Source organism: Garra rufa, chromosome 6, assembly GCF_049309525.1.
Source record: "Garra rufa chromosome 6, GarRuf1.0, whole genome shotgun sequence".
Lineage (NCBI taxonomy): Eukaryota > Metazoa > Chordata > Actinopteri > Cypriniformes > Cyprinidae > Garra > Garra rufa.
The window spans coordinates 2,904,741-2,927,163 of record NC_133366.1 but is presented as its reverse complement, the minus strand read 5'-3'; the positions used below and the strand labels follow the sequence as shown (position 1 = coordinate 2,927,163).

Sequence of the window (22,423 nt, the reverse complement as noted above, 5' to 3'; positions counted from 1 at the left end):
CAGGATGGTAGACTATTGATCAAATGTTAAAATATTGGACAAAGGGACAAGGCTCTTAAAATTCAGTTAGTGTGCAAGAAAGAGGTAAGTGAGGTTAGGGAGTTTGGGGAATGGGGAGCGAAGGGGGTTATATCGGGAATTCCGTTGGGAGAGAAACTGGATGAGCTCAGGAAAGTTATCAAAGGAGGAACAGTAGTGAGTGTGAAAAGGCTTCAAGCTAATCGTAATGGTGAGAGATTGGATAGCACGTCTGTCCTCCTAGGGTTTAAAGAGCAAGTGCTACCAGAAAGAGTAATGATAGGCTATATGAGCTTCTATGTACGGGAATATGTCCCTCCCCCGATCAGATGCTATAAATGTCAAAGGTATGGGCATATTGCAAAAGTCTGTAAAGGTAAACAGCGGTGCGGGAAGTGTGGAGGTGAGCATGAATATGGAGAATGTAGTGATAGGGATGGAAGGAAATGCTGTAATTGTGGGGGGGACCATACGACTGCATATGGTGGATGCCCAGAAAGGAAAAGGGCAGTAGAAGTCCAGCAGATACGGACAGCAAGGAATCTCTCATATGCTGAAGCAGTTAAAGCAGTTAAAAGAGACAGAAGAGGATGATATGGAGTATAAACCGGACATTATATGCATACAAGAAACATGGTTAAAACAGTCACTGGAGTTTGTTATAAAAGGATATTCAAGTGTCAGAAGAGACAGGGGGGAAGGGAATGGGGGTGGTTGCGCTATATTTGTCAGGAGAGGAATACAATATAGAGAAATAAAGAAAGGTAATGATTTAGAATTTATTGTTATAGAAGTTTGGACTAGAATGGGCAGTGTGAAGGTTATCAATTTTTATAACCCATGTAGACAGTTGGAAGTGGAGCAGTTAGAGGAAATCTGGGAGAATGTAAATGGGAAAGTTATCTGGTGTGGGGACTTTAATGCACATAGCACACTCCGGGGAAACAAAGATGACTACAATGGAAGTGTGATTGAAAGTTTTCTGGAAGAAAAAGGCATAGTCTGTCTAAATGACGGTTCAAGCACTAGGGTTGATGTGGTAAGGGGCAGCGAATCTGCTATAGATTTAACTATGGTAACAAGAACAATAGCAGATAAGTGTAGTTGGGAGGTACACAGGGAAAACGTAGGAAGTGACCACTTCCCTGGTGAGAGAGGGGAAATGGATTCTAGGAAAAGCTAACTGGAATAAATTTGTAATTTTAAGTGAATATGAGCTTTTGAATGTTAATAAAAATCAGAGTGTTGAAAAATTATGTATTGACATTAGTAGTAGTATAGTAGTTGTGGTAGAAAGGGCCATTCCAAAAAGTATGAAAAAGATAGTGCCATGGTGGTCTAAGGAATGTAATGAAGCCATTAAAAAGAGAAACAAAGATTTTAAAACGTTGAAAAGGACGCATAACTTTCAGAATCTAATAGAGTATAAGAGGTCACAAGCGAAGGTAAGACAAATAATTAAAAAGACAAAGAAGGAGTATTGGAGGAAGTTCTGCTGTTCTCTTGGACGTACAACACCCATAGAACGAGTGTGGGGAATGATTAAGAAGATGAGAGGAAATGGAAGGGAATATGAATATCCAGTAATGGTAGAAGGAGGTAAAACCATTGTAAATTGTAGAGATAAGGCAGAAGCAATAGTAAAAACTTTGGCTAGGGTACACAGTTCAAGAAACTTAAGTCCTGAGGAGATAAAAGCAAGGCAAGACACAATGGCAAAGTATAGAGTTGAGTTGCAGGAGAAGGAAGGGGAAGGAGTGTTAAATAGTTTATTTTCACTTCAGGAGCTGAACAACGCCTTGAAGAAGGTAAACGGGTCTACACCAGGAATGGACCAAATTTGCCACTGAATGTTAGAGGAACCGAGTGATGAGGGTAAAGGAGTGTTGCTTCTATTATATAATAAGGTATGGGAAGAAGGAGTTCTCCCCGCATCCTGGAAGGAATCCACCATTGTCCCAATAAGGAAACCTGGGAAGGACCCCAAAAGTCCTGGCAGTTATAGGCCAATAGCGCTAACCTCCCAAATGGGGAAAACTCTTGAGAGAATGGTTAATGATAGACTTACATATTATCTAGAAACCAAAGGATTAATACATAACTATCAGTCAGGTTTTAGGAAAGGCAGAGGTACTATGGACCCATTAGTAGCCCTGGAGGATGTAATAAGGAAGGCTCAAGTCAATAAAGAAACTGTTATAGTAGTATACTTTGACATAGAGAAAGCGTATGATATGATGTGGAAGGAGGGGTTGCTGGTCAAGTTGTCTCAGCTCGGAATAAGAGGTAGAATGTGGAGATGGGTTAAAAATTTCCTATCAGGAAGGAAAATCAAAGTTAGAATTAATGGGGTTTTTAGCAATGAGTATGAGGCTGAAAATGGTACACCTCAAGGAAGCATAATAAGCCCATTACTTTTTATTGTTATGATAAATGACATTTTTAAGAACATAGATAAATCTGTAGGTGTTGCATTATTTGCTGATGATGGAGCTATGTGGGAAAAAAGGAAGAAATATAAACCATATTGTAAATAAGATGCAGCAAGCAGTAGACATGGTACAAAAATGGGCTCTAGAGTGGGGCTTTAGGATATCTGTGGAGAAGACTAAAGTTATGTTCTTCAGAAGGAAAACTATAAGTCAGGACTTAAAGATCACAATTTGTGGCAAAGAGTTGGAAAGGACAGACCATTTTAAGTATCTTGGTATTTGGTTTGACAAGCGATTAACGTGGGTAATGCATATCCAAAGAAATGATAGAGAAATGTAAAAAAGTGTTGAATGTAATGCGATGTCTGCGTGGTGTAGAGTGGGGTGCAAATAGGCCTGCTTCGAATCAATATTTGATTATGGCTGTATTGTGTATAGATCTGCTAATAAAACAATATTGAAGAAGCTAGACATCATTCAGAATCAAGCATTGAGGTTATGTAGTGGAGTCATAAAAACCACTCCTGTGGCAGCCTTACAGGTGGAACTGGGAGAAATGCCTTTGCATCTCAGACGAGATCAGCTATCTCTGGTCTACTGGGCTAATCTTAAAGGGCATCAGGAGGGTCACATAGGACTGAATTCTTTGACAAACTGTCAAGAGAGAGGAAACATAAAAATGAAAAGTTTTGGATGGATCATTAAAGAAAAGGCGAGTGAAGTTGAGGTAGATCAACTAGCTGTGTGTCCCACAGTTTCCTACCCTGCAGTTCCTTTGTGGATCCTTGAGGTGCCTTCAGTTGATTTTGGCCTCCTGGAGGCAAAGGAGGAAATAGAAGAATTTAATAAATCTTATGTTGAATGGTATATACAGGAGACATATGGGGATAGATCTATTATATTTACAGACGCATCAAAAAGAGAAGACAAGCAAATGGGGGCAGCATTTGTCATCCCAAAACTAAAAATTGCTGTAATGAAAAGGCTAAATAACAATTTAGCTGTTTATACAGCAGAGCTGATTGCTATTTTTCTGGCTCTCGTATGGAGCGAGAGTAATGGGCTTAGGCCAAGAAATATAGTTCATAAAGAGAGGTGTTTTTATGTTTGTATGTTCAGTAGACAATTACACAATGTGATCCAGCAACATTACAGCAGCATCAGAGACTGAGTGTCTGAATCACGCTCTACATCACTTTATATTAATATTACAAATGAACTGGACCAATGATGACTCTACTGTCTCTATAGTAACAAACACAACCTTCACATGAATCTGATTAGCAGATAAACCTCACGCTCTGATTTCAGTCTGAGTTTTTAATTTCAGCTAGTAGTTTGCTGTGTGCATTCAGTTTAACAACATTTAAAGTTAAAGACAGTGAACTTCATTATTCAGCTCAGCTGTGCTCATATGTTTTATATTCTAGCTTCGCTTATCTATTAAATGTGTGCCGTGAAAGTGCACTGTTTTCTAGTGTATATGCTTTAACTTCTCAGGTTATATCAGTGTATGACCTACTTTAGATGAGGCCAAAATTACAACAGCATATACATATATTTAATTGTTTGACCAAAATGATTGCTAGAGACAATTTAGTAGTTGCTGGATATTAGTTGGGACACGTCAAAGCATCTCTAATAAATTCTATATTCTACACTCTTGGTCTCTAGTTAATTATGGATAATAAAGGGAGCAGTGAGAGAACAGCATCTCAAAGACACAACAGAGAGTCTCTGAAGAGTGACAGATCAACTCCTCATCCTCCTAAACTCAGTGATGAAGCAGTGACCTCTGACCCCAGGTGAGACACTACCTACTATTAGACAACAGAGAGACTCATAATGAAGTTAACAGCAGGAAGAACTAAAGGAAGACATATTTGTGTTTTCTCATATATATTCCAGCAGGGGGAGGCAGAGATCTTCATCTCCTGAACCCAGCTGTGTGTCTCTGAAGAGTGATCGATCAATGCCTATTCCTCTTAATTTCAGTAATGAACCAGTGACCTCTGACCCCAGGTGAGTGTAAATGATGGTGTTTTGACAGATCTAGTAAAACTAGGAGGAAACTAATAGATTAATATGAGAGTTAAAACTAAGAGAAATGTTTTGATTTCCAAGACACTGAAAACAGAATCATGAGATGAAAGTTAGTGCTGCGCTTCACTCTGAAACACAATACATCAGACTATAACCTTTCTGCAATTAGATTTTAGTTTGTCATCCAGTGCTTTATCAAATCAATAACACACACAACACTGCAGCTGGAACTAGACTTTACAAACTACTGAATGACAATGATCTCATATTGTGCTTTATTTAATGTTACAGTTGTTGGAATATCATTTTGTAAGACCTTTATAGCTGAAAGCAGTAATAGGTAGTGTTCCTCACATCTTGAGAATACATTTAAGAAAACAATAGATGTTCAAACAAGTGTATTCTATGACATTCTATTTCTAATAATGTTAAAGTTTTTTATTTCTGAATTAGATTGAGTTCATTTCACCCGCTCACACTTCTGTCTGACTGATATTTGATGATTTTATCACATTACGCTGCTGTGTCACGTCTGTTTAGGACACAGTGTTAGAGACCTTTTATGTTGTTATGAGAAGTGTAGAAATATTTTTTGTTCATTGTGAAACTGTCAAAGACAAATTAGTGATGGTGATTGAAATACTAGATATGAGAACATTACTAACAGAACCTGTGATGTCAGTTTGAGGAGGAAGTTGTTTAATCTCAGAGAGTTTGTTGTCACTGCTTGCTATAGGAGAATTAAAAGACTTTCATTTTCTGTGTATTTTCTTATCTGTGAAGCTGCTTTGGAACAATGTGCATTGCAAAAAGTGTTATGCAAATAAACTTAAAATGAAGTTAATATGCAAGACAATAATTTGACACAAAATATAAGAATGACATCTGTATTGATTTACTGTCATTTTAACAGCACTTTGTGCATTTCAGTACTTTTTCATGATTATAATGTATTGTCTTTTGTTGTTGTTGTGTCAGCAGAATAAATGAAGTCTCCAACTTACAGTTTAGACCCTCTGCCATCCGTCTGACCAGTACATTCACTCCTGTTACACCGATCCTGGATAGAAATGATCAACCAGTGAATGATGAACTACAGAGAGTCAAAGACCAGCACAAAACCAGCATGAAGAACAAGTATGAGAGATTATTTGAGGGACTGAAACTCCAGAAGAATGAAACCCTCCTGAACAGCATCTACACACAGCTCTACATCATAGAGGGAGAGAGAGAAGGAGTGAATGAAGAACATGAGGTTTTACAGATGGAGAAAACAGCCAGAACACAAGACTCACAAGACACTCCGATCTACTGCAATGACATCTTTACAGCCTCATCTGAATTACTGCTATTTAACGAAGAACACAGAGACGCTGCGTGAATTTGGATTTTACAGATTTAATAATGACTCTCTGTATGGTCTACTAACATCAGCAGTAGATAAAGCTCTTAAGAGTGAGAATGGCCAGCTGGATCTGTTTCTGCGGTTTCTGCTGGGCGTCTTACTGGAGTCCAATCAGAGACTCTTACAGGATCTACTGACACACACAGAGAACAGACCAAAGACCATCAGGAGAACCACACAGTACATTAAAGAGAAGATCACAGATGATGATGATGATGATGATGATGATGATGATGATGATGATGATAATTTTAGTAATCAGTATCGTCTCTCAGCTGGTCAATCCATCAATCTGTTCCTCTGTCTGCTGGAAGTGAAAGATCAGACTCTGTCCAGAGAGATTCAGGAGTTTGTGAAATCAGACAAACACTCAGATGAGGAACTCTCTCCTGGTCACTGCTCAACAATCTCCTACATGATTCAGATGTCAGAGGAGCTGCTGGATGAGCTGGACCCCATGAAATACAACACATCAGATGAGGGCAGAAGAAGACTGATACCAGCTGTGATCAACTGCAGAAAAGCTCTGTGAGTGTTTAATTATTAACTATAGTATCATATTTAATAATGAATCTGACATCTTTAAAGTAAATGTTCCTAAATGAGAGATTTTCTCCTAAATGACAGGCCAGAATCTTAAATGAGTCACAACACTCTTAATACAGTAGATAGTTGATCAAAATGTGTGTTAGTGCTGCAGTAAATACACTCAGTCTGATGTGAAACTCATTCATTAAATCAGCAGCAGATGAAGCAAAGAGACAGACACTATTCATCAGTAAAGCTGGAATTCAGACATTTTCACTTGTGAATGAAGATAAAATAGTGACATACATTACTGGTAATATCTATAGCAATAATAATATAACATTTAATCTTCACTAATTATTAATAATAAATGTTTAATGTTCCAGCTATTTGACTATTACAGTACCTATTATGAGAGATATAGGTTTAGTTTTCTAACACATAATTACTTTGTCACCATCAGGATCATATTAATGTCACAACAGGTTTAGAAACATTTCAGCAGGTCACACATGTTCTTATTCATTATCTGTCCATTTATGACGCATTTATTCTGGTTTACAGAACAGCCCTCATGACAAGACAACAAATATATGTCCATGAGCTAAGAAAATGTTGATCAGTTTTTTCATGAAATCGTTCCTTTGAATGAGTTAAAACATGAAAGCGCTGTATTTATGTGAAACAAGTAAATGGTCACAATTTGTCAGAAGTACAATCATAATATTTATGTCACAATTGTAAGTTCAGTGAAACTCTTCTGGGTTGGAGCCTTGTATTTTAGCCAGATCCAGACGGGCCCCAGCGGACTTATTTACGGCCCTAGGGCTGAGCTGGACAATTCTCAGGTCATAGCTCAGATGTGTGTCTGGATCGGGCTTGTTTTAGGCTTCTCCTTATGTTTATATTTTACACATTCATCAATAATGGTGAGGAAAAAACTTGGCATGCTGATGGAAACAACATGATATCAGGCTACTGCGACTATCAACAGCGGCTCGAATGGAGTTTCATATTTTAAATTATTTCCACTGAAAAAAATCTTAAAGAGTGATCGTCTGAAGCCTACATGTCCTGCACTTCAGCTTCCACTCTCCACACAAACGACTGGATATGGGTCTAGCAGCACACATTTATATCGGTTAAGCGTTTAACATTGTGATATGCTTGAACTGTTTTATATCTAGAATTTTTATTTTAGGCAAGTCGTGATGATTTAAGAAGACTAAACTGATCAAACATATGCTATGATCAACTCACTGTCTGCCGCTTGATCGTTACTTTAAAAAAATGAAAACTTACATTTAACAAACAAAACAGATAAACAGATATCCAGATATGTACTCACTCTCTTGTCATCCAAGATGTTTGTGTCTTTCTTTCTTCTGTCGTAAGGACATTATGTGCCCAAACTAAAGTGCCCGAAGTGCAAAGGTGCTGCATATCAATGCACTGCTCATGAGGATATCAGCCGACAGCTTTAATACAACAGTTACACAAGAAGTTATTATTAATTGACTTACATTGTCTGACTGTAACACTATTGTCTGATTTTGCTCTAATTTGTCGTCACAAATAGTTTGAAACAAGTCACAAATGAGCCGCTGCACATCTCCATTCAAACACAGCGGTGTTTAGTTTATAAACTAATGTGTTTTTCAACGCATCAATGATTCAGTTTCCCATTCATAAAGACAGTCACTTGTTTTATTCCTGAATAAATCAGCCGTTCAAACAAATCAAATGGATGATATGATTCAGTAATTAAATCAGTTTTAAATATCTTTTCAGTGATTTAAATCCTTTAATATTTCTATATTCAAAATGTTATGTTTAAAATATTAATCTCAACATGAATTTATGAATTTGATTGCTCTCTTGCCATCCCTGAGCCTCATTAAACATGAAAATACACCTACAAGACACTTTTGTGTTCTTCTGTGCCACTTCTGTAGTACAAATTAATTTTGATTGGTAACTTATTCTTCTTCTACTTGTTCTTTTCTGTTGTTTTGTCATTGCACTATTAAAATCCTCTTTACATGTCTTTATTATTATTGTTTATCTCTTCCAGACTTTCTGGCTGTAATCTCTCTGCTCAGTGTTGTGAGAGTTTGTCATCAGCTCTTCAATCCTCAAACTGTGTCCTGAGAGAGCTGGATCTGAGTAACAATGACCTGCAGGACTCTGGTGTAAAGATTATTTCTGATGGACTGAAGAGTCCAAACTGTCAGCTGCAGATACTGAGGTACTGAAGAACATACAAGAGATAATGTGGGATCTGTCTATATAAAGATATATGGTGTCATCAGTATAAAGTGAATGGAAAGGTTTGTGACACAGACGTGGAGATTTAGTATTTGAGTCTGATTTCTACCTGTCCAGGTAATTTGGTTGTGTTCTGGTGGTGGTTTATGTAGCTCACAGTGGAAAGTCAATGAGAGTGGTGACTGCTGTGGCAGATTGTGTTCATATGCAGCATCCAGACGCTCCAGTACTTGTTGATATGAACCAGTTTAAACTGGATATAATAACAATGCTGGGTTTTAAGTGATATTTAAAGGGCCAATCAAAGAAGAGTAACTTGCTGCTAATTGTTTAGTAAATGTGGAGGGAGCATATGTGTCCAGGATAAGGTCACCGGTTGCAAACCCGGATCATAATGTGGTACATCTTGTAGAAATTAGGGATGTCACAATACTCAATATAATATCGAACCGTTCGATACGACATCCACGGTTCAATACGCGCTTGTGAATTGCAGTTTTTTCGGTTTTGCATCTAAATATCTTCCTTCCTTTTATTTCTCTTGGAATTTGCTGTATGTTTGCCCATGATTTCATGTGCTGAAATGAGAAAACGCGTCCCCTCTTATATTTGAAAAAAATAACGCAACACGCAGAGCATCTTCCATTCTAATGGCATGCAATGATAAGCCTTTCTAAACCTGTTGTCCAACAAAAGTTATAAAATAAAGTTACAAAAACATTATAACTTGTTTTTAATTCACAACATCAGTCGAGTGTTTGAAATAACTTCCTTATGTTGTGATCTGATGTGGATTCTCATCACAGAATGAGGCAGACGATAAATTCTATACTCATATTCAATGTATGTCGATTAGCAATGGCTTATGAAAATACCCGAGATGGCTTGAAGAACACAGATAAACCATATATTATTGCAGACGAGTGTTTATTGTCCTTAGATTTCATCATTCAAAACGTTTACCGTTATATCTTGTTTTTAATAAGTTACAGCAATAGCGATGCTTTTATCCATATTAGAGAAGCTGGAACGGAACGTTATTAGCGCTACTTCTTTGATGCATATGTGTTTAGTTTTCTTTTTTTGCACAAGGGCGCCCTCTGGCATCCAGTATGAATGAAACCCATTCTATTTTGCATAAAAATCTAAAAAATTATACCTCTCTCAAAAGAAAAATTAAGCAGACACATACTAAACCACACTTTATCTAGCGTGCAGAGGTTTACAGGAGTATTTTGTTAATTTGTTCCAAAAAAACCCACAGCAAAGTGGCAAGATATCAGAACCGAACCGAACCGAAAACCGAGGTACATATTGAACCGTGGACTAACTGTATTGTTGCATCCCTAGTAGAAATGTATAAATCTAAGCTGAAGAGCAGTAAACCAGAGAAAAAAGCATTAACAGACTACATAGGTTTCTGTGTGCAGTCAGTGATACCAACTAAGGAGATTACAGTCTGTCCGAATAATGAGATGTACATTACTAAAGATGTTAGGCATGTGATGAATCTAGAGAAAAGTGCTTTTAAGAAGAAGGATACAACAGAATTAAATCCGCTAGAAAAGGAGATCAGATTGTCAACAACACAGAAACCTATAGTAGTAGATAATGAGAAGGCCAGAGTGTTAATATTCTTAATTCATTCATACCTGAGTGGTCAGATCATTTAGTTGATGTTTGAACAAGTTTTTTTTTTTTTTTTTGGAAGGCTATAGAAAGACTAGACTAATTTTTTTAAACATTCTGCAGATGAGGATGAAATTGAATCTGAGGTGGCACAGTCAGATCAGAGGGGTACCAATATTTCAGTCGAAATGCATTCGGTTTAGTTCATGTTTAAAATCATATTCTGGGGGTGAAGGGGTCTGTCACTGCAGGGGGGCTTCAGGGTGTCATAGGAAAAGTTATGTCTGACCCTTCTCACATTTTGTATGAGGCATATCACTTTTTATCTTCAAGCAGAGGCTTAGAGTTGCAGATTATGTAAATGCTTTGTTTATCAGTCTGTAAAATTTATAAATCAGAATTAGGGGTCTTGTAGGCCTCTGGGCTCCGGAAAGTAGAAAGGACTATACTAATGTACTGTAGCCATGTATTTGTATCGCTGTTATTGTTTTATTAAGTTGAGTCTATTGTAGTGTTTGCTTATTCATTGGTGTGGAAGTGTATTGATGTGAGACAGTACACACTGTGAGATGCAAGAACATTTTTGGAAGAAATTCCACCAATAAAGTGTAATTAAGTATAATTGAATGTACAGTTAGTCGGTCATAATGTTGATGTGTGTCTGTAGATGATCTGAATGTTGATGTGTGTGTTCTGCTCTCTTTCAGGTTTGCTGGCTGTAATCTCTCTGCTCAGTGTTGTGAGAGTTTGTCATCAGCTCTTCAATCCTCAAACTGTGTCCTGAGAGAGCTGGATCTGAGTAACAATGACCTGCAGGATTCAGGAGTAAAGATTATTTCTGATGGACTGAAGAGTCCAAACTGTCAGCTGCAGATACTGAGGTACTGAAGAACATATAAAGGATAAAGTACAGTCAGCTGGTCATAATATTGATGTGTGTCTGTAGATGATCTGTCTGTGTGTGTCTGTAGGTTGTCAGGCTGTATGGTGACAGAGGAAGGCTGTGGTTATTTGTCTTCAGCTCTGAGTTCAAACCCCTCACACCTGAGAGAGCTGGATCTGAGCTACAATCACCCAGGAGAATCAGGAGTACAGCTGCTCAAACACAAACTGGAGGATCCCAACTATAAACTAGAGATACTCAAGTATGTCAAACACTAATACTATCATACTAAATGTGTGTGTGTGTGTGTGTGTGTGTGTGTGTGTGTGTGTGTGTGTGTGTGTGTGTGTGATGCAGATCTACATTAATGTGTGTTTGTGTGTTTATAGTGTGGATCATGGAGGAGAGGTCATGATGACAGCTGGACTGCGAAAGTGTAGGTCTACACACACACACACACACACTCTCACTCTCTCTCTCTCTCTCTCTCTCTCTCTCTCTCTCTCTCTCTCTCTCTCTCTCTCACACACACACCCACTCACTCACTCTCATTTTCATTGAATTGGCTATATCACTCTCTCCTCTCCACCTGTAGCTGGTGTGTGGTGAGCGCACTGGCGCCGTTGTACTGTGGCTGCCGACGCATCATCCAAGTGGATGCTGCACACTTGTGGTGGTTGAGGAGAGAACCCCCATATGATTGTAAAGCGCTTTGGGTGTACGGCAATACACAATGAAAGCGCTATATAAATGCATCATTCATTCATTCTCTCTCTCTCTCTCTCTCTCTCACACACCCACACACACACACTCTCTCTCTCTCTCTCTCTCTCTCTCGTGTGCATGTGCGGAGTGTCTGTGGGGAGCGTGTGAGCGGAGGAGTGTGTGGCGTTGAATGAGTGAGTTTTTCTAATTTACTCCTTTGTTACGGCTGTGGTTGTGTAAATCGTTTGTTTGGCTAGTACAATATTGAGTAAGTAGAGACACTGGCCGATATGGCGGCGTCTCAAAGTTTAGATAACTTAACGCGGAAGCATGGCATTAAAGTCATCACTGCAGAGCGTTGCTCGGTTGAAGATTGCACTATTGCAGTCGCTGAAGTAGTTGGATACTCTAGTATTTTGTCTGCAGCTAGAATGAATAGTGCTGTAGTGATTTTTTTGAACAGTGTAGAGAAAGTTAATGATGTTGTAGTGAGAGGGATTGTCGTCAACAGTGCGTTTACCCCGGTAATGCCTTTAGTCCAGCCGGCGAAAAGGATTACACTTTCAAATGTACCGCCATTCATCAGAGATGAGATGATTGAAAGAGAATTAATGCGACATGGTAAAGTTGTGTCTAAAATCAGGAAGATTGCTTTAGGGTGTAAGTTACCTCAGCTGAAACATGTGGTTTAATTTAGAAGACAGACATATATGATTCTAGAAAATGAAAATGAGGAGCTAAGCTTAGTCATGAAATTTAAGGTGGACAGTTATGATTATGTGATCTATGCAACGTCAGAAAGTATGAAGTGCTATGGCTGTGGGCAAGAGGGACATATAATTCGTGTTTGTCCTGAGAAGGTTGATTCAGTAGTGCCTCTAAATGAGAATGAGAGTGAGGAGCAGACAAATGTGGGTAGAAATGAAGAACAGGGACAGTCAGAAACTGGTGAAGGATCGAGTGCTGACACAGAAAAGGGAGATTGAAATATGAATGAAGTTGAAAAGGAAAACTTGGAAGAGGTTGTGAATGAGGATGAAAAAGCAAATAGGAAAGAGTTTGAGGCAACTGATCCTAAAGTGGTTGTAATAGGAGGTGAGGAAGATATGGAAATGGTAGAAGATGAAAGTGTGTTTAATTAAACGGAAATTGAAGAAAAAAGGCTGTGGGAAGAGAGTTAGGAAAGAAACGGGAGATGAAATATCTGGAAAATATGTTGGAGATTCTGAGATTCAGATCAGAGATGAGCAATGTTGATGAGTCTCAATCTGCCCCAGAAAGTGGGAGTGATTCTTCAGGATCTGTGAATTCAGCCTCACTAAAAAGATCCGTTAGAAGTGATTATACGATTGAGAAAATAAGAACATTCTTACAAACAACTAAGGGAATGAAAGGAGTGAGAGTGGAAGATTACTTCCCGGATCGAGAATTGTTTGTTAATTCAGCAAAAATGTCAATGAAAGAGAAGGGTGCAAATAGTTTGACTGATCAAGAGATTTACAGATTGAAAAAATTTGTGCAAAAGACTAAAATGAATATACTTAATGATGAATTTGAAACAGAAGGAGTTCTTTATTTTTCTTGTGTTGTTTTTTTGGTTGCTTTGCCCAGTTTTGGTCTCTATTTATACATATATGAGCACGCTAAGATTGGGCACACTCAATGTCAATGGAGTACGAGAAAGTGGGAAGAGAACTAAGCTTTTTGAATTAATAAAACAAAAGAAATATGATGTGATATTGGTTCAAGAAACCCATAGTGATGCAAAAAATGAGACTGATTGGAAAATGGGATGGATGGAGAAGTTATTTTGAGTCATAAAAGTTCTTCTAGTGGTGGTGTAGCGGTTCTGTTTCAAAAACACATGAAACCTTTATCATATGATGTTGAACTCATTGTTGAAGGGCAACTATTGAAAGTTAGAGCAAAATTTGACAAATTTGTTTTAGTTTTTGTAAATGTTTATGCCCCTGTGTGTGGTCCTGAGAGGGTTTACTTTTTGAAAAAAAATGAATGATGCTCTTTCTAGTTTGGAACAAGAAGAGTATATGTTTATGGGAGGAGACTTTAACTGCACAGAAGATGCTAAAGTAGATAGGAACCATAAAGAGCCCCATATTGCATCTCAGCTAGGCCTCGGCGATTAATCGAAAAGTAATCGAAATTGAAATTCAGAACCTATAATCGATCAAAATTTTTCAGGTCAATTATTTCAATTACTTTCCCTTTAAAAACATTACTGCGTGTGGAGTCAGGTGACCCCGCTCCGCTCCGTTGCGTTATTCCGCCGACATGTCGATGGAGAGCTTAAGCAGTATTTATACAGTAAAAAGTATTTGCAGGATATACAAGAGTAAATTTATTTAGAAGAGATAGTGCTTATTTTCTACTTTTAATATTTATTATTATTTTATAAATAATTTATTTTGTTTCCAAAAGTGCAAGTTATTTATTTTCACTAATTTAAGAAAAATTTTACTTTTCATTTTAAGCAATGTGTGCTTTAATTTCAGTTGTTCAACACTGATGTTCAATAAATAATCATAGATAGTAGATAGTGTGTGCACCCTTCATTCAAAAATCTCTCACTTGTAATATGTGAGCATATTTACTGTACAAAACTTGTCAGTGAACTATGAGGGCAAAAAAATAAATATTATTTAAATATAATTAAATATAATTGTATTAATGAATAAAATAATCGTTGATTAATCGTAATCAGGTTAAAATGTTCAATTAATCGAGATTTTGATTTTAGGCCCAATCGTCCAGCCCTAATCTCAGCATGAAATGTTGAAACTCATTTCCGAACACGATCTCTATGATATCTGGAGAATATTATGTGGCAAATATAAAACCCAAAAGTGCTTATTGGCACTTTAATGTCTTATTGTTGCAAGATAAGTCTTTTATTGAGACATTTACATATTTTTGGAAACCTTTGAGGAACCTCTTGTTCATGGAGCGAGGTTGGATGTGGCTTGTGAAGCCACACCAGGACTATCTCAAATACTGTGTTCATCATTTAATGGACATTGGTGGTCCTGAGCTATGTAATTCTCAAGCTGTGGTTTCTCATTTGGGAATTCGTTCTGTACGACAAGTTGGTAAAGTGTTAGAGTTATTACTGCAAAGGTTGACAGTAGAAGAAAAAATGGTGTTGAAAGAATATTATAATGGCAAAGTGGTTTATACTACTTCAGATCCTTTTCAAACTATTTTAATTACTCCTGATTTAAAGAGTTTAAGTGGGTTTTTTTTTTGGATTTGGAGGGTCTGGAGAATTTGAATTTTCAAGATGTTCAAAGTAAAGTGTTATATAAATGCTGTGTAAAGATCTTAAACAAAACAATTCTTAAAAAACTAAAAGATACCGTGTGGAGAGAAAAACTGGGGTTGGAAAATGACGTTAAACCTGTATGGAGAATTCTTTATAAACTACCATTAGAAAAGCACACTGGTGATCTTCAGTGGAAAATATTCCTCGGCACAGTTGCTGTTAATGCATTTGTGAGTGTTATCAATTCTAATGTGTCTGATGAATGTCCTTTCTGTAAAATAAGGGAAACGATTTTTCACTGCTTTTTAGAATGTTTAAGGTTAATGAATTTGTTTAGTGTTGAGACCGTTTTTAAAAATTTGGTGAAAAGTCTGGTTCTGATTGATTTTAAGTTTTATAAGGTGGTTAATGATTATGAAGGTTTTTTTGCAAAGGTGGGGATATAATGAAGCTATTTGAAGTTAATGTTTTTTAATTTTGGTGACAATTTCTCCATTCAGAATTTCATTCTTGGTCCATGTTATAGAGCGACACAAAAAAGTAAATGTCAATTGCTTAATTTCTTGATTGGACAAGCTAAAAGAGCTATATATATTTCAAGGAAGAAAAAACTAGAAGGTTTAGTGGGGCAGAAAGACTGTTTTTAAAAATTTGGTGAAAAGTCTGGTTCTGATTGATTTTAAGTTTTATAAGCTGGTTAATGATTATGAAGGTTTTTTGCAAAGGTGGGGATATAATGAAGCTATTTGCACAGTTGTGGATGGAATGTTGTTTTTGATTTGGTATTGCAATAAGTATTAGGATATGGAAGAAAGAATAATATGTGACAAGAAGGTGATTAGAATGTAACAATTGCAGTGTGAAGCTCTGAGAAATAAAAGTTGTTGTTAAAACTAAAAAAAAAAACTCTCTCTCTCTCACACACTCACTCACTCACTCACTCACTCACTCACTCAATTCAAACAGCTTTATTGGCATGACAGAAGCACATTTTGCATTGCCAAAGCATACATAAGAATAGAGAACATATACAACAGATGGTAATTTGGAACAATCAAGTGAATTGAAATAACATTTGAAGAAGTAAAATTGAAGGACGGACATTAGAACAAAGATAATGAATAGTAAAAACTGTGTAACTCTTTGTTCTGCCTCTGTCATTCCATGCACAAGAACATGGTCTATTACAGCAGCTCTGATTTAATCTGAAAAGACTGTTTTTGGTTTTGCTCTTACTCCTCTTCCATCATCTGGTATTTGCACTCTTCTGTACTCTCAAAACAGTGAAGAATTCTGAATTATTGTGTGTAAATGACAACAGCCGTGTTGCGGTTGTGCTTCACTTTTGCTTTCTTGTGTTGCTGAGGACGTAATGAGGAAGAGGAAAGTAGATGAAGAGTCCTCAAGGCAAGATGAATGTGGAGTTGCTGGTGTCTTTGGTGTCTGAACACAAAGAGCTTTTTGACAAACGCCAGAGCGACTACAAAAATCTGGATAAGAGGGAGTTTGTTATGGAGAGGAATTGCAGATCTGCTGCTTGAAAAATTCAACGTTCTGTTTCACAGTTAACAAAAAAGTGTGTGAATGGTTTTGACAAGCACATAAATACTGGCTCTCTGTAATTACTGATAATTGTGTGCTAATTGAGCTCAGACTTTGCAGACTCAAGTGAACAATATTGAATGCTAGTGTTTCTAAATGACCACATGGTCTTTGAGGAGAAATGTAGGGATTTGTGTGTAGAGTTTTACAGTAACAGTTCACCAAATCTGACTAAAGCAGGAGAATAGTGTTTATAGTTTAGGGAAATGGGTGTCATTTTTATGGTTTTGAAATTTTAGTTCAAAAGTCTGGTTATAGTGTTTTTGCAACTGAGAAAAACTGTAAATAGTAAAATATATCCCAATATTACTGCTCTTGCTGTATTTTAGATCACATAGATGCAGGCTTGGTGAGCAGAAGACAATAAAAAAACATTTAAAAATCTCACTGTTTTGACTGGTAGTGTATATCAAGCATGTGTACAGTAGCTGGACTGAAACCAAACATAATTTTGAAAAAGGTGATTATTCCAAAGCATATTTCAAGGCCTATTCTAAAGCCATGTTTAGTTGGTGTTTAGTAAAGCCATGAGCAGGGATGGAAATTAACAAAATCTACAAATCAAAAAACAATTTCAAAATCTACCAGCCACTAAATGTTTTTAACCAACAATGTGTAGCTGCATGTGAAAATTAATACTACAAGATCTACTATACTTGAGCAGTTTATTTAATCTCAAGTCTCAATAAAATACTGGTATTTTCTCTCTCTCTCTTACAAACCCAGGGATCAAAGCAAAAAAAAAAAAAAAAACTTCTGACTTAAAATTTTTCCTCCAAAAAATCTTTGCCAAACACCATTCCACAGCCATACCTGTCACACACCCACTTTAGAAGCAATTTTTTCCTTCTTATAGTGCGTGTCCTACTGATTTAAAACATGTTGAAGCATCTTCTGATCAATAATAAAAAAAATCTGATAAAAAATTAGCCTTGAGGTGGTAATTGACTCATTAATGTGATTTACAGTGGCAGTTTCTTTTTACCTTTGTTATGGCATTTTTATTTTAATTAAATGTCATTATATGTCAATTAAAAAATATATATTATATTTTATTTTTTTTAAATTTCTAATTAAAACAATTTAATAGCAGAATAAGACAACTATATTACCAATCATATAAAATTAGTATTAATAAAAAATAATTTGTACTATAGAGGTGGCACAAAGGAATACAAAAGTGGCTTGCAGGTGCAATTTCAGACATTTAATGAGGCTCAGGGGTGGCATAAGTGCAAATAAATTCATGTTGAGATAAATGTATTAAATATACATTTTTTAATATAGAAATATTAAGTTTTAAATAACTAAGTATACGTTACAATGACACTAAATCCGCCAGCAGGTGGCAGTAAGACAAATTATTCGTTTGAACGGCTGATTCATTCGGGAATGAAGCAAGTGACTTTCTTTATGAACGGATAATAATGAACTGAAGATTGGTTCAAAATGCGCTTTCATTCATGAATGAAACACCGCTGGTTTGCTTTTAGAGATGCGCAGCGGCTGGGCTGTTACTCATTTAGAAATATTTTCATTTAAAGAAATAGAGTAAAATCAGGCAATAGAGATATTGGCAGACAACTCAGGCCATTTGATACTTTCTTGTTATAGAACTGTTGTATTAAATCAGTATTACATTTGCTTATTCCCTTAACAATTGTTTAAATCTGTCACTCTCCTTTTTGCGTTCTGTGGGCGCACAGACAATAATCTATTTGAGAGCGCTTAAATGAGTCTCTCTTTCACTTTAAATAAGCAGAAAAGCACGTGCAAATGATTGATTCCAATGAGTATTAATAGCCGCGCCGACATTCTAGTTGTGCTCTGTGTTCTCTGATAAATAACTAACTGTGAATGATGCCGAGATGATTTTTTGGTTTGCCGTCAGAACAACAACGTTTATACGTATACGTACACATTTTTTTGAAGGTGTGCCTCCGCTAAAAGTGTCCGCCGTCGTCTTCTTCGTGTATTTTAACTGCAGTTCGCAACCAACGTTAAGGTGCATTACTGCCTCACGCCGTCCGGTTGAAGTATGTTATTTTTATTTACCCGCCACGGTGGCCGGTGGGTGAAGCGAGTTTACCCGCCACAACACAAAATCACCCGCATTTGGCTGGTGGCGGGTGCGAATTTCCATCCCTGGCCATGAGTGTTTGCACAAGAGAGGAGTTAGTGTGAGGCACTGATCTATTAGTGTGGCATCTTCATCGCTTGTGTTTGAAAAAGGAAATCAAGATACTTCCTGTTAGATTTTTGTGTTACACAGAGAATTGTGTGTTGTGTTTTACAAAAAGTGCTTTATGAAATTTAAAACCGAGTCAAAGACTGAGAATTAGCGTATGGTTTTGCAGATTTGGTGTGTGCTTCTGGTGTTTGAGTGTCAGCTTTCACAAATTGTGTGACAAGTAAAGATTGTGTGTGCAAGCAGATGACAAAAACTGTAAGCTACATCCATATTAATCTAGATAGATTGGAAAATGCAATTTTTTCTCAATATTTTGGCCTTTTATCCACACTAAGACTTGTGGTTTTTCTGGCATTGTTGTTTTATATTATGACACAAATTGCACTTGCAAGTCCATCCATCTTCCACTTTAAAATTCTGTAAAAAAAAAAAAAAAAAAAGTAAATTCCATTTGAAAAAAAACTAGAAATTTTCTTTTTTTGGGGTGAGTTTTGTTTGGCAGCCGTTGTTACCAGTCATACAAATATTGTAAAAAATGTGCGTGCATATATATATATATATATGCACACACACACAGTAAAAGTGAAAGTAGTGACATTGTATAAACAAAAAATGGCCAAGAAATATTTCCTAAAATATATCTACATATTTATTCTCATATTTCTGGGAGAGCTCATGTTGAACAAACTCTGGTGTATTGAGCAGATTCTGAATAAATGACTCTGATTGGCCGTTGTGTTCACTCTCTCAACAAACTCGTCTGTGATTGGCTCCAATGATCAACGCTGCAGAAACACACTGTAAATAGAAAGTGTTGATGTTGTTCACAGTCACACAAACACACACAGGATCATCTGAAACCAAAGCGAGCCGCTGCTGCAGAAACCTGCTATCGTTATGCTTTAACATTTAAACCAGCTTTCTCTATATTAGTGAACACATCTGTGAATAGTGAGGACATTCTGGACAAATCTAGTCAAAGCTGTAAACACACACAGACATCTTCACTGTTGAGCTGTTCTTGATGTTTCTCTCTTCTTGTGTTCAGATGCCTGTGATCTCACTCTGGATCCAAACACAGCAAACACTCGACTCGTTCTGTCTGATGACAACAGGAAGATCACATTAGTGAAAGATCATCAGCCGTATCCTGATCATCCAGACAGATTTGATGATGATGCTCCTCAGGTTCTGTGTGTTGAGAGTCTGACTGGACGCTGTTACTGGGAGACTGAATGGAGCGGAGATGGTGCTGTTATATCAGTGTCATATAAAGGAATCAGCAGGAAAGGAGGAGAGAGTGAAGACTGTCAGTTTGGATCTAATGACAAATCCTGGAGTCTGTGGTGCTCTGATCACAGATTCACTGTCCGTCACAATAATAACAGCACTGATATACCTGACATCCGTTCATCCTCTAATAGAGTAGGAGTGTATGTGGACGTGTCGATCGGCTCTCTGTCCTTCTACAGTGTCTCTGACACACACACACTCACACACTTACACACATTCAACACCACATTCACTGAACCACTATATGCTGGATTTGGGGTTTATCATTATTCCTCAGTGTCTCTGTGTGATATTAAACGATAGAGAGACTGTCTGTAAATCCTCTTTCTGATGTTCACAGTCATCTAATCTCACATCATTACATTTGTATTCATTTGTTTGTAATTAGTTTTTCATTGTCATCCAGAAGTTATAATCTGGATCAGACACATACTGTTCTGAATCTTTAATAGAGGAATATGTTTGCTTTAATATTTATATTGTAAACTGATCATCAGAATTAATAAAAGTACATTTGTGACTCATTTAATGATGAACTTGTTTATGAATCTCTGATATGAACTGATGACAGTGTGAATAATCATGAATGTGATTGAGATCAGAATGAAACAGAGGCTGAATTGACTCAGAATGAATCTGTCTCCTGATCGTCTGCTTTATTTTTGTGTCTGCGGTGATTTAACACTCAGTTCTCTAAATGAATTGTGTCCAAACACTCACAGTATCGCTGCTGAACACAGTTGATCTTGCTGTAATTCCAGTCTTTCAGGAGCTTCAATCTGCTGCTTGATCACTAGAAAATCTTCATCAGCATCTCTTCTTCTCAAATAATGGTCTTTTCTGCTTTACTAGATCTCCATGAACACAACAGATTGAGCCTCAGCTCTCACTCAGATCACATTCACATCACTGTCTGCTTAGATTCATCTCTACAAAATCTGCATTAATATAATGCTGTAAATACAATCGGAAACTAGTCTTTTGAGACTATATATAATATATATAATATATTTAAAATTTAACCTGAAAAAAGACAGAGGTAAAGATTTCTGTGTTCAGTGAAAGAGTGCATGAGAGAGACGTGTGTGTACCTAGTATTAACTGTGTTATATTGAGCAAACGTCAGTAATACCAGTACATTTTGACTTTGTGGGGATATTTTTTGGTTATAAATCACAAAAATAAGGTGTTTTAAGAATGTAAAAAATGGCTGTAGTTTTGTGTGAGGGGTAGGGTTAGGGTAAGGAGTTAGAGAATACACTTTGTACAATAGAAAAACTATTAAGCCAAAGCAATGAACCCGTAAAACATAAAAATAAAAAAGTGTGTGTGTGTGTGTGTGTGTGTGTGTGTGTGTGTGTGTAGTGGTGCTCAGTTGTGGCCCAAACATTTCTGGCTGGTAATGCACTCACTTCTCCACACTTTATTTATTTATTTATTTATTTAACAGGGACAGTGCATGGCCCTCAGCCATACCAGAATTAGCTACAAGCAAAATTCCATCTGTAGTCCCTGGGCAGGAAAAAAATAAAATAAATAAATAAAATAAAAAAATAACATACAGTTAATCCAACAAACACATATAAATAAACCGTACAAACATCATCACACAGTAGACTTTCAGACAAAAAGTTTCACACTCTTAAAAACACAAAACACAACAGCGGAAAGAATAAAATGTTATATTAATAGACACAACAATGCAATGTTAGAATATAACAATAAAGAATTTTTGAAGTTTATGATTGATGAGTACATGATTGAGTAGATTTAAGCCATGATTTTATCTTATATTTAAAACCAGTGAATGTACTGATGTCTCTGATCTCGTTTGGTTTGGAGTTCCAGTAATTGGAGGCTCTGATAGAGAAGGCTGATCTGCCAAACTCAGTGCGTCTGTGCTGTACGGCACAGTAACCTCTACTGGTCGCCCTGGTTGTTCTCCTACTGCCGGAGAGTAAAGATATCAACTCCTCCAAAGGGGGTGCAGCCAGATTATTAATTATTCTGTACACTAAGCAAACATTGGCGTAGTGCATACAATTTTGAAAAGTCATGAGTTTATGCTTTTGAATGATGTTGCAGTGGTGATAACCTGATGGCTTTTTATCTAATACTTTGAGAGTTTGTTTATATAGCGCTTGTA

The 22,423-nt window shown here is 36.9% G+C and overlaps 2 protein-coding genes across 2 annotated transcripts in view; both read left to right on the top strand.

Annotated features, from left to right (window-relative positions):
- Positions 1-20,912, top strand: part of LOC141336147 (tripartite motif-containing protein 16-like) — a 34,743-nt gene extending 13,831 nt beyond the window's left edge. The window contains exon 3 of the mRNA XM_073841680.1: positions 20,033-20,912. Within this exon, the coding sequence (XP_073697781.1) occupies positions 20,033-20,580 (548 nt within the window). The 3' untranslated portion in view covers positions 20,581-20,912. The remainder of the gene's footprint in view (positions 1-20,032) is intronic.
- On the top strand, positions 5,478-12,897 carry LOC141336226 (NLR family CARD domain-containing protein 3-like). The gene is made up of 4 exons (XM_073841781.1): positions 5,478-6,426; positions 8,501-8,674; positions 11,031-11,122; positions 12,710-12,897. Exons 1-4 carry the CDS (start codon positions 5,735-5,737, stop codon positions 12,895-12,897), a joined length of 1,146 nt encoding a protein of 381 aa, XP_073697882.1. The 5' UTR covers positions 5,478-5,734.
- Positions 20,913-22,423: the final 1,511 nt, after the last annotated feature.